The 12,885-nt window shown below is 47.7% G+C and overlaps 1 protein-coding gene across 2 annotated transcripts in view; it reads left to right on the top strand.

The window, feature by feature from the left end:
* The window catches only part of LOC138492705 (septin-2A), a 568,103-nt gene that overhangs the window by 102,413 nt on the left and 452,805 nt on the right, over positions 1–12,885 (top strand). For both annotated transcript variants that reach the window (XM_069620052.1, XM_069620053.1), the window contains exon 3: positions 916–1,015. In XM_069620052.1, the coding sequence (XP_069476153.1) occupies positions 916–1,015 (100 nt within the window). The remainder of the gene's footprint in view (positions 1–915; positions 1,016–12,885) is intronic.

Here is a 12,885-nt window from a genome sequence, read left to right as displayed (position 1 = left end):
CGTCCTCTTGCCCCTGCGGGTTCTTTTCCTCTTCCTAAAAAACCACTGGCAGATGGCCCCGGTCTTGTTTCTGATGGTTCAGGGTTTGCTGTTGGTGGATTTTCCTCTGTTGGTCGAGTCTCACTTGTTTCTGATCTGGTTGCAGTATTAGAGTTATTCTGTTGTGGTCTTCTTCCTGTTGGAGCGTATTTATCCATCCAGGAGTACACTTCGTCATTCACATAATCGTAAGTGTCTCCCTTAAATTTCCTGATTTTTTAAAAAATTTTTTATTTTTTATTTTCAAGCTCAGTTTTGTAGATAGACACAACCCAATACCCAAACAGCACCCTCAACAATTGCCTCAATGACATTTACAGCTGGATGACCACCAACAATCTCAAGCTAAACCCGACCAAAACAGAAATAATTCTCACCCTCCGAGGACAATGCAACAGACCCACAACTGAGCTTCTCTCCCCCCCCCCCCCAAGTGCAGGCTGACTTGCTATGAGCAGATGTGACCTTGTTGTGTGTGAACAGATGTGTCTGTGTATGGTTGTGGATACACACACAATGAGTTAGTAAGAGTGATTGTGTGCCTGTGCAGTCGCCTTGATGGACACTCGTGCATGCACTGTGCACTTGTGAGAGTACGTATGCCTGTGTATTTTGGACACAAGTAGTGTTTTTTTTAATACTTTTTTTGTGGCGACGGCTGAATGCACAGTGAGCTTGTGCAAGCAGATGTGTATGGTTGTGGATACACACTGTGAGCTAGTAAGAGTGGATGTGTGGCTGTGCAGTCCTCTTGATGGTGATGGCTGCATGCACAGTGAGCAGATGTGTGCAGCCTCTCCTCTCACCCTGGGTATTTTATTCACCTCAGCTGCCCCTTCTGTGTGCAGATCTAATCCACTTCCATTTCACTTCCAGTTCTCCGACTCTGCCGGCTACGTGGGCTTTGCTAACCTGCCCAACCAAGTCCACAGGAAATCTGTCAAGAAGGGCTTTGAATTCACGCTTATGGTGGTCGGTGAGTAGTTTTCAAACTTTACTTGTATATATTTATAATGCGCAGGCCATGGACCCGTGGGCTTATGGGCGCAACAGGACACGGAACGAAAGAACAAAAAATCTGCAGGCATGGACAGATTACAGAGGAGTAGTAGGCAGACGCTGATCTCCTTAGGCAAACAGTGTCTCCATTTCCCTTTAAGACATCAGTTGAGTCAGTGTCTCTTAATTCTAGAGGAAGGTCAATCCAGGCCCTACGGGCAGCAGCGTAAAAGGCTCCCTTTGAGGCCTTCGCAGTCCTACACCTGGGGGTCAACAGAAGATCCCATTGCTGGGTCTAAGTAATTTTCCATGAGTTTTGTTAGATAAGAGGACCTGTAAATACGCTGGCATTTTTCCCTGCCTACATTTCTGAGTTTACTAATGATCAAAAAAGGATTCTTGACTCAACAGGGAGCCAAAGAAGAGCTTGTCTAGCTGATACCTGGTCTCTCTGGGGGAGGCCCAAAACCCCTCTTACAGCTCCGTTCTGGGTATTCTGCAGCCGATTGCAAATGGATTTATTGATGCCAACGAGTAGGCTGGAACAATAATCAATTTTCGCTCCCACAATTGCTCTCCCAATTGTCTCTGCGTTTATGAGGGGTCTAAGGTGGGCTGATAGTTTGATGTAATAGTCACAAGTCTATACCAAGCTACATACATCAGACTTCATGCTGAGATGCTGGTCAAAAATGACCCCCAGCGTTTAACCTTTCTTAGGAGCCGCTAAATTAACCCCTCTTATGTGAAAATATTCATAAACTGGTCCTAATTTCTGTATCCTATTGGGCGAACCTACAACCAACAGCTCAGTTTTGACCTTATTCAGCGAAACTCCATTATGGACCATCCTGGTCTCGATCAAGGCATACATTTTATTAATCTGTGCCTCATCTAAGTCATGATTTCCAGATAGAGGGGTGACGCACTGCGTATCGTCGGCATAGTTTGTAAGTATCACTGCCTCATGCGCTAACATGGCAAATGGAGGAACTGTGAACATGTTGTATACACAGGGCTAGGTACACAACCCCTGTGGTACCCCAAAACCTATATCGATGGGCATTTCTTATGCTTCTTTAAAGAATACTTTGCTTTCCCAATTGCAGAGAAATGATGAAATCCATTTGGCTGCTATTGGTGAGAAATTCACATCCGCCCCCAACCTGGTGACCATGATGGAGTGGTCCACCAGGTCGAAGGCTGCCGACACTAAGGACATCAGCAGAGGCTTTATTTTTATCCATGCGGCCCAGGAAGTCCTCAAGATCTTGCCAGATGCTTGGAGAAGGTCTATAATGGAAGCATGTCTCTAGTCTCACCTATCCTGAAGACGAGGCCCCCCTTACTGTACCCCAGGCCTGGGAATCCTGTAAGATCATGTCTTATGTCACCCATGCTTTTGAAGGACCCCAGCTGCATATTTTTGGCATTGGTGCTGGCCCCGTTTCTATTTATTTTTTCATTTGTAGAGCACACGCAACCCTTGGGCATCAGGGCGCTTCACCAGTTACATGGGCCAAAGGTGGGCATAGGCGTAAATATAGTTACAGCAGAGGTCTTCAAACTGTGGGGCAAGCCTCCATGCCAGGGGGGTGCGAGAGCCCAGCATGAAATGTAAAAAATTAGATTCGAGGAAATGGGCAGGGGTGGCTTACATGGTTGGACTGGAGCATAACACTGTCTCAGGCACCAATGAAAGTGCCCCGCAGTTACAAATGGATATTCTTTCCTTTAGTCACAGGGCTATTTGATTAGTACCCATGGGGGTAGTTTCTGTTAAAAATATAAGCAAATTGTGATATTTAAAGTATATTTATTCAGCAACAATGGTCAAAACTACTAGCTGAATAGTGAAGTAACTCAAAAGGCCCACATTGTATTTGTATTTATTGGTCACTTGTTAGGCGCTTATACAATTAGCAAAACTGTTTAAAAGCCGCCACAGGGTGGGGGACAGGGGAAGGTAGACTATGAATAACCGAGATAAATAATTAAATTAATAGTACAAACAAATCATGAAGTAACAGGGAGGGGGCGAACCTACTATGCCTTGTGAGTGTTCAGAACGTGCAAGTGCATTAGGGAAGGGGGGGTGGCTAAGGGAAGGGTGCTGTGGTGCTCATGGAGAAGTGATAGGGGTGAAGTGCTAAGAAAAGAAGAAGAAAAACGTAAGTGCAATCTCCCGTGGGGAGGATGAGCCTAGGCAAGTGCAGAATATAGACAGTGGCTGGGATGAGAGATGTGGGGGGGTCAGGGCCTGAGGATAGATAGGGCCCTGCACATCACACGCTACTATGACTAGCAGGGAAGAGAGGAGGAGAAGGAAGAGGTTAAGAGAAAGGTCTTGAAGCTGTTTCAGAACTTAAGGAGGTCCTACTCCAGCGGGAGGCTATTCCATGGAAGGGAGCCTCACCGAGGAAAGTGATCGACCACCAGCTCTCTGTTTAGCAAACCGCTTCACACACAGGGAGTTGGTACCAGGGGAATGCAGGAGTCTAGAAGGTGAGTATTTGGTCACATTGGCCAAAAAAGAGGCCAATTATGACAGGCCCAAACTAGCATTTTTGGTACACGCATTGCCCTATAGGCCAGTCCGATCCTGGCGGCTCATCCATAATGGGGAACACTGAGCACTCCCTCAGCTGCTATTTCCAGCTGAGGGAATACTCCTGGGCTGGCTGGCTGAACTGCCCAAAGGGAAACGCTGTTTCCCTTTTCCCCAGCCGCACATGCTCACTAAGTCATGCAAGGCTGGGGGTGTTTTGCTTCGCCAGCCTTGCATAGCTCATTGGAAATGCTGGCTTGGGCACTGCATGCCTGTATGTGAGAGGCGGAGCTCCTGCGCCTACTCGCACATACTGACAGAGCAACCTGGAGTGGGGGCAGTACAAGGCTTTTTAAAAAAGCCTTTGTTGCACAATCCCCCTACCCACCTGCCAAAATCAGCTCTCCTTCTGAGGCGCTGTGGAGCCCAGGGGATGGGGATGATTTTATTTTTTACTGGCTATTTATCATAGTGCTTTTCCCCTTGGACCCCCCCCCCCCCCCCCCCGCCAGCGCCTTGCATACACACGTAATCATGTTGATTGTTTTAGGGACTGTGGGGGCTGGGGGACAGGGATGTTATCTTCTCACTGGACATCTATCATAATGTCCAGTAAAAAATATCATGCCTGCCCACTGGGCCCCCCAGCACCAATTGCAAACTGTTAGACTTTTTACCCATTTTTGTACATTTTATTTTAGTATGCTCTAAAATGCAACATTTTAACCCATTATTTAAAAAAGGTCATGGGGGTAACCCCCCCCCCCTCCCACAACTCCCTTGGGGTTGCTCGGTTGCTATGGCACATCTGGTGGAGATATTTATGCCCCTCCACTTAAAAAATTCACCAGCCACCACTGGCCCGGGGACGCTGCTGGGGGCAGGATGGGTGGGAGCCATGGGATATTGGTGGGGGCAGGGTTTGGAGAGCTCAGGGTCTGTGGTGGGGTGGGGAAATCACAGGGTCTGGGCTAAGAGTGGGGTGAGCGAGGCCAGAGACAGTGATGGGAGCAAGTGGGGGGAGCCCAGGGACTATACTCTGAGTAGGGTGCAGTGACGGTGCGCTATAGTTACTTGCTGTCCATTTGGCATTTTTTGGGGGGACCCAGCCTGCCCACATTTTGCTAGTGGGCTGGGAGGGCCCCAGGCCTAAAAAGTTTGAAGACCACTAAACTGTTACAGGGTGGGGAACAAATGGAAATCTAGTCATAGTTTGCCATCAGGGACTGCTCTAGCTGCATGCCTGTTGCACTGGAGCGCAGTGTCAGACTGGCACATAACATTGGCTCTTGGACCAGTTAAAAAGAGACCTGCAGTCCAAAAGGACAAATCATTCTTTCTTCCTTTCCATCATGGCCTGTCGCTGATCGGGAGCAGATGCACTGGGGACTGAGTGTTCCAGCGTGTCTGCTCCCAAAAGGGACAGAAAAGAAGATAAGTGGGGGTAGGAGGGCGAATAGGGAATTCTGTGGATGGGGCGGGGGGGGGGGGGTTTGGTGGAGGGAAAGCTTACCTCATTCCCCGGCGAGGGGAGATGGCAGCCGCCAGTCGTGAGGAGGCTCACGGCGGCGGGTTTACCGTCTGGTAACGCCCACATTCTGAGCCTCCCCATTGGCTGGGAGCCCGCCACGCTCCCTCTCCGGTACTAATGTGTTTTTTACTTCCCTTGAAAAGTATACTGCCATTCCAAATGTGTAACACTATGTTTTACTCACCTTGAACTGCATACTGCTATTCTAAATAAGGTTTATACTTTGAGTCACATATCATAAGTATTGTGTTGGTTTTTACATTTGTGTTCGACTTATAATAGTACTTTTCTAAAGAATTCTCTTTACCCATGTGTATATGTATGTATATAAACCATTATTTGTACAATACATCAGTGTTTCATTGGACCGCATGTATGCTACAAGTTCTTATACTACAGCCCCCTCTCCCTCCTAAAATGAGCCTGGCTGCTCTGCCATAGCTACCCCTGAGGGGTACAGGCCTGTATTAGGAGTTGGAGTTTCTTTATTGCTCAAGGTATAGTTTTATAAAGTCCCTTTGGGTGGACTTTAGAAAAACTGTTCTTCGACCTTCGAGATGGAGAAACACTGTATGGCAACGGTTCGAGCTGCTGTAAAGTCAGTGGCAAGACAATGGCTTCTGCTGTGTTAAGTCTTTATTTGCTATGGTAAGTTTGATGGTTTGCTGCTACTCAAATCAGGGTTTGAAGCAGTTGCTCCCATGAAGATTGTGCCTGCGGTCTGATTGCTTAAGACCGTCTTCGACAAATAGGTCAAGCTGGTGTCTGGATGACAACATGCAGTTTGTGGTTTGCTTCGAGTGCCAAATGCAGCACAACTGCTCCTGCAGTGGCTTAAAGATGTACAGCGCGGTTGATCCGGCTTGAAGATAGTGAAACAGGATTCCAGCTGCTTCAGGTTTGCTGGAGTACCAGTTGTGGGGCTCTAGGACAATCCCGGGGCTTTTGGAAGTCCTCTTCTGCACACCCACTCTAGGCAGTTTGGTTGGCAGGAGATCCTTCACCTCCAGGGAATTGGGTCCTGGTTTCAGTGCAGCCAGCAATGAGGCCTTGGTCCGGCAGCAGTTCACCCCCACTGTTCCCATCGGGTGGTTAGGGAGGAGAGAGAGCTCTTCTCTTCCTAGGATCCCTTCTGATAGAGGACTTTGGAATAGACTGTATCCCTCAAGTCCAGTGAATTATTCTTGTTCTGTGTGGCACAGTTGGAAAAAAGCCGATGGCGAAGTAAAATTCAAGAAATTCTGTTTCTGAGGTAACTATGATCATACTGAATATGAAGCCTGCGATGCCTGTCCATCCAGGCTCCTGGTACAATGCCTTGAGACCATCAGTCCCTGGATCACCAAACTGATCAATCAGTCCTTCAAGGAGGGCCAAGTCCCGGCGAACCTCAAGGAAGCACAGATTACACCTTTGCTCAAAGAAGCTAATCTGGACTCTTCTCTTGTCAAGCACTATCGGCCAATAACCAATGTGCCCTTCCTTTTGAAGGTTATGGACCGTGTAGCTTATCTCCAGCTACAGAAATGTATTGACGACAGCGCCATACTTGGCCCCTATCAGTCTGGCTATCGAGCCTGTCACGGCACAGAAACTGCCATGTTAGATTTAAAATAGAATCCCGGAACCATCATCGACCGTGGCCATCCTGCCCTTTTGATGTTGCTAGATCTCTCCGCTACGTTTGACTTAGTTGACCACGCATTCCTCTCAACGGGATTACAAACACTTGTTTGCTGCACAAACCTTATGACGCAATGGTTAGCCTCTTTTCTCTGTCCCCGGAATGCCTGTGTGGTGATCCAAATTCATCTCCCTGCTCACACGTGGTGTTTCCTAGGGATCCTCTATCCCCTACTCTCCAACATTTACATTCTCCCTCTGCTCCTGTTGCTCGATGACCTGGGTGTCTTATATACCAACTACGCTGCAGACACCCAGGTCATCCTCAAACTCTCAGGCTCTTACTTCACTGACTTTAAAGCCGTTGCTGCCATCTACTCCGTCATCCACTGCTGGATGAGTCAGAACTTTATGGCATTGAATGCCGATAAAATGGAGATCCTCATTGCCGGATCTAGTCGCAAGTTAAATCTCTCTGAGGATTATGCGTCATTTACGATTGCCAATGTCTCCATTCCGGTGGCCCAAAGCGTTAAGACCACTGGCGTTACTATCGACGCCGAACTCTCCATGCGCCCACACATGGCCAAAACCCAAGCATCCTGTGGCTGGATTAACAGGCGCAATGCATCAATTTTTATCTGTTAGCAATATGTCTCTTCTCACATCTGCCCTTGTAAACTCCAGGTTGGCCTATTGTTGTACTATTGCAGCAGTCTTCTAACAGGCACCTCTGCTGGCAACATCGGTGCCTTGCAGATCACTCAAAACGGAGCGGTCAGAGCCATGCTGGGTCTACCTAGGTACTTCTCCATCACCGAAGCCCAGAAGAAACTGCACTGGCTTCCCATCAAGCACAGGGTTTACTTTAAGATACTCACTCTTACTTTTAAATGCTTGAACAACTCTGCACCCATCTACCTGACACCGTGCATCCAGCGCTATGTCCCTGGTCGATCACTCAGGTCGAATGAGCAGGTCAGGCTCAGTCAGCCTCGTTTTCGCTCAGTCAAATTTGGAAAAACCAACTTCAGTTTCACTGCACCCGCTCTATGGAACTCCCTCACTCTTAACCCTAAGAGCTCCACCTCACTGGTAATCTTTAAAAAGAACCTTAAGACTCGTCTCTTTAACACACCCTAGTCCTCTGACTAGCTTGTTGCCTTCTTCTTGTCTCTGATTTTCTTTGTTTCTACTGATTGTCCCTGTCTTGTATTGTTTTTGTGTGCGCTGTGACGCCTGCGGGTGATTTTTAAGAGGGATTTCTGAACTCTCACCTGGAGGGGCAGAGGTTCAGAAGGTTAACCTAGTTTCTTGGAGCAGGGTAACCTCTGGACAAGCCAGACCAATCAGTGTAGCTATGGCAGGCGGTCAAGACTAAGTCTCGAGAGGGGTGAGGGTGACTGAAAGACCTCCTCAATAAGCACACAAAGCAAGGACACTTACAAATTACTCCAGACAGTTGTGTGTGTATATATATATATATAGATATATATATATATATATATCCAGAGTCTAATGGATTAAGAAGCACGAAATATGTAGACCACCTAGATGGGGAGGAAAACAGGCAGTGCAAGTAATCTTTAGACCCATTTCCACATCAAGAATACACCTAACTAAGAGGCAGTCCAAGCCCTACGAAGAGAGGAGCCTTATGCTCAATAGTACATGCACGCGCTTGTGCCACTGGACAAAATAGGGTCTCTTCAAGGGTCACTAGCAGCTCAGGAAGGTGGATAAGGTCGATGAAGAACAAGTCCCCACTATTCAAGCAGGACCTCCACTTGCGGGCAAAGGCAGGTGGAGAGTGCGGGATAGTCGCTATTTCGCAATAGCTGTGGAAAGGGGCCCTCGGGGCCACTTCGTGCGAAAAGAAATAGGCTCCTGCGCTAGGGGCCACCGGTTGAGGTATGGACTACTCACCGGTCCCCGACGCAGGCAGACCCAGACTTCGCCAGTGAAGTCCACTTCGCTGGCAGGTTCAAATGCGATACTCAGGACGTCTCGACAGTGCAGGGCAATACGGTAACCGAGTTTTACTCCGGTCCGGGCGCACTCGTCTCACTTCAGACCTAGGAATGCCAAGTGTACGAAATTTGGTTTGAGGGTGCCGTGGACACAGAGCAAGCGGTATACCAAGTTTCGGGGGCTTTCTCGAAACCGCGGCGGTGACAGAGCAAACGTCTGCATAAACTCATCAGCCCACTGGATGGCCCAGGGACACTTCCGAAGAGGCTTACTTGCAGGGTTTGATGAAGGTGCCGAGAATAGTTGGTCCCACTATTCCAATGGGTCGAAGCACCTTCGCAGACCTTCTAGGGCGATCAGATGCAGAGGGGTCTCGCAGGAAGACAGCGGGCTCAGGGTGCCAAACCTTCCTGCGGTTCCTCGACTCAGCTTCTTATTGCACGATACTTGGCTCCTTATCCTTTGTTCATGTGAACTCAGGAGATCGACATGGTAGTGGTGTTTTCGGCCTCCTCTTATCCAAAGTTCCCTTCGAGCCAAAACGGAGAGGACCCAATGGGAGATCTGTTCACAAACACTCACTCCATACGTGGACCAATCACGGACCACAGTGGTCCCAGGCATTCAGGACACTCCAGACTCTCTGGCACCCAGGATGTGTATTGGGAACAGACATCCCAGCCCACATCCTGGAGGCACATACACAAGGCATGCAGAAGCCCGCAAAAGCTTTGGGTTTCGCGGGAAAGTGCATGACCAAATAAGGACTGACCCGGGTCGGCTCGACCTGGGGAAGGTGAAGGGGCAAGATGGCCAAAGGACAGGACAAAGAACCTCGTGGCATGGCCATTTTGGCGCCAGGCCACCTATTCGTGCCAAACGCGGTAAGCGTGGATAACATGGCAAGAAAGGGTTCAAAACATAAGAAAAACGATAGCTGCCACCAGTCCTGTCCTGACACATCTGCACAGTTAATAAAGTCCAGCGAGAGTTTATAGGGCTTTTGGAATGACTAGAGACCCAAGGGTGCGGTAAAGTAAGATACATTGCACTCTTGTTACATGTTGCACAAAAGCTGCAACATGAGGAAAGGACTAAGGGAAACAAAGTCTCCCAGTACTGACTGTCTTAAGCAGTGCGGCTGAGGCCCGAGGGCTGCGCTTCTCTGGCAAAGGTTAGATCAGGGTGTAGAACAGCAGCAAAACGTTTGGGGGTTGACACATGGAGGGAAAATTACATTCAAATATGAAATCTTTCCTAACAGCGATGTGGTGTGTTATCAAGAATTTAAATAAATAAATAGTTGTCCACCTGAGAGTAGAGACCCAATCGCAGCCCCCGTCAGTATGGAACGTATTCATAGATGTTCCCTTTAAGCCTATTGCATTCCCAAGTAGGTTTTTCTAGTTGCCAAGTAGTGTGACGTCAATGACAAATTCTTAGTATATGAATGCTGTTTTTTCATGAAATGCTTTGAGAGACTTGAGTGAACGTCTGTTGATGTCCGTTGTACTCACTGTTTTAGATAATTGCAAATAAAACAGCCCTATGTTTTGCCAACTTCCTGAGTCTTTGATTATTGATGGAATGAGTACGTTCTGTATCCCCATCCATCTCTAAGTATTGCTACCTCGTCTTAAAGGGTTCCCAGGTCCAGGGATTCAGATTCAACGTCTGGCACCTACTGTCTGAAGCTTCGATGGACATTGCCCTCTCGATAGCTGGCTGCGGCCTTCACCAGACTTCGCCCTTTGCAGTGAGGAGAGCATAATGCCTCTTTCCGCTTTCCTTTCTACTTGTACTTGTCTGGCTGCCATTACATTTACAAAATTATGGAAACGATGCCTTTTTTAAATTCTGTCCTTCCTGCATTAAAATGTTCCCTGGAAAGATGCACACTGTGTGTAATAATTGAATTCCACGCGATCACGTCTAACAGCGTTGCGGATCCTGCAAGCTTTTTAAGCCTAAAATGGTTACAGAGGCGCCTTAAGCAGTGGGCGGGCACGCCATGCAGGCTGAATCCCATTCTCTCACTGGCGCTGTTGGTTCAGAGGAAGAGCTCAGCAGCTATGGTTCCATTTAGGAAACCAAAAACCTACAGGAGTCGGTAGGTTCACGCGTGTCTGTCCCCAGCTCCACCAGGCAGGCCGAAAGCTCTGCTATAGGGAGATCCTCTGGTGAAAAAGACACGTGCATTTACATAAACGCACAACCCCAAGCCAAACTTTGACGGGATTACCACTTTTGTCAAAAGTGGTCAAATCTTCAAGTTCGGAGCCCTCTGTGCTTTCACAATGGCGCTTACTGCAAGGCTCTAAACAAAAGAAAAACACGTTGCTGTTCATGAACAGCCATCGACTGCTACGTCAATGCGGCCGTCGAAACCTCTTTCAAAGCATAAACATGGGGGGGAAAAAACAAGACTAAATACCACGTATCTACACAGCGATCTACATCTCCTGTTACACCAGTAACAACCTTAGGCTACTGAATGTTGTCCAAGTCCCTGCATGGTAAAAGAACTGAAGATCCTGAAGACATTGTTTTCCCTTCCTGAAGCCCCAAGCACCGGTAATATGGGCGAAGGAGAGATTTGACAGGACAATGGACAAGGTGTCAGTTTGTAACCTTTATGGACCAATACCCTATTAAAGAAAAGGCATTTTTTAAATTGTAATTTGTTTTGATGAGGGTGAACCACCTGCCAAATCTCCCACTCATCACTCACCTGTACATGATTTTTCTGAAGATACTTCCAATATATTTCAGGACGACTGAGGTGATCTACACTATCACCAAGAGCAAGGGGATAAAGATCAAGGTACAAAGGTTCTTGGCCGGCTGCTCCCATTCACGATACCTTGGATGAGCCAGACACATTTGATGAGGATTTTCCTCTGGATCAGCCCAGAGACTCCTCTCCCATTGATGATCAGCTTCTCTTGAATAAGCTGCTTAAAAAGCAGCAGAAAACTTCCAAATTCACATCCAGGAAACTGTTTCAGATCCAGATTTTGTGGAAGGAATTTTAAAAGAATAAAAGCTGCAAGTTGGTCCATTCCCTTATCAAAATCAATTAAAAAGAGAATTTCACCTTCCCTACTCGCACCGTCCCTCACACAGGTAGTTAACCTGCGAGTGGTAAAGTTTAGACCTGTACCAACTGACCCTGGGGTCATGTAATACTCGACTCGCTAGTAGTCACTACCACTAGAAAGCATGCTGGAGTACCCCTATTTAATACTGGGGCATCATAAGGAGTGCAAAAAGCATTATGCTTTATGGAAAAGTGTCACTGCCTCGGCCGCCTACTTGGCACGCATTGCCAATAACATGACTCGGTTGGCAAGCTGCAACGATGTCCAGTGGGGCTACCTAAAAATAACTTAACTGACGTCCCTGAGTCCACTAGGTCTCAATTACTAAACCTCATCAAAGACGGTAGACCAGTTATGTTGTTCATAATATTTTAAAGAATGCCCTTGATTCCGCAAAGACAGTAAACAGTCCTTGCACAGGGTACTGTGAAGAATCCTGCGCATCCCTTACTGAAACCCTGCCAGATGGCTAGTGGAAGGCAGATGCTTCATGATCCCAGTGTACAGCGGGAGGATCACCTGGTAGGAGATCCCGTGGGTTGAGACGCAGTATTTCAGATGCTTGTTAATCTGCTTAGAATCATATGCTGTGCATATGGTCCGACATCCAGTGTGAACACAGAGTATTGCATCTTGTCTTTCGAGGAACGAAAGGGGACGTCGGCATAGGCGAGTCTGCAACACTATCCCTACCGTTACATGTACTGTACTACATGTACTGTACCCAAAAACCCTCACGCGCCGAGGTCCCTCAGATTGTTTTTTTTTTCACCCAGACTGGTCACCCTAATGCAGAGCCAATTACATATAGATAGCGTTATTGTCATTATTATCGACTTTTGTCGTTATTCCCGTTAAGTCACTTCGGCAGTTGAATCCTGTGAAACAACGCTGAAGACTGCTGCGGACTTTTAACGCCTGTTGGTCCTGGCGACGCTGCCATCCACGTGGCCGGGCCTTCTTGCCGGCCTACACAGTAGGGAGAGTGGGGTCAGGGGTGGGGGGGGGGGTAACATATTCTTTACGAGTAAGCCTTTCCTCTTTCACCCTCTTTGATCCTTGGGTTTTTTCAT

This window comes from Ambystoma mexicanum, chromosome 10, assembly GCF_040938575.1.
Source record: "Ambystoma mexicanum isolate Mex_15411 chromosome 10, UKY_AmexF1_1, whole genome shotgun sequence".
Taxonomy (NCBI): domain Eukaryota; kingdom Metazoa; phylum Chordata; class Amphibia; order Caudata; family Ambystomatidae; genus Ambystoma; species Ambystoma mexicanum.
The sequence above is the reverse complement of the archived record's forward strand: the minus strand, read 5'-3'. Positions and strand labels throughout refer to the sequence as shown.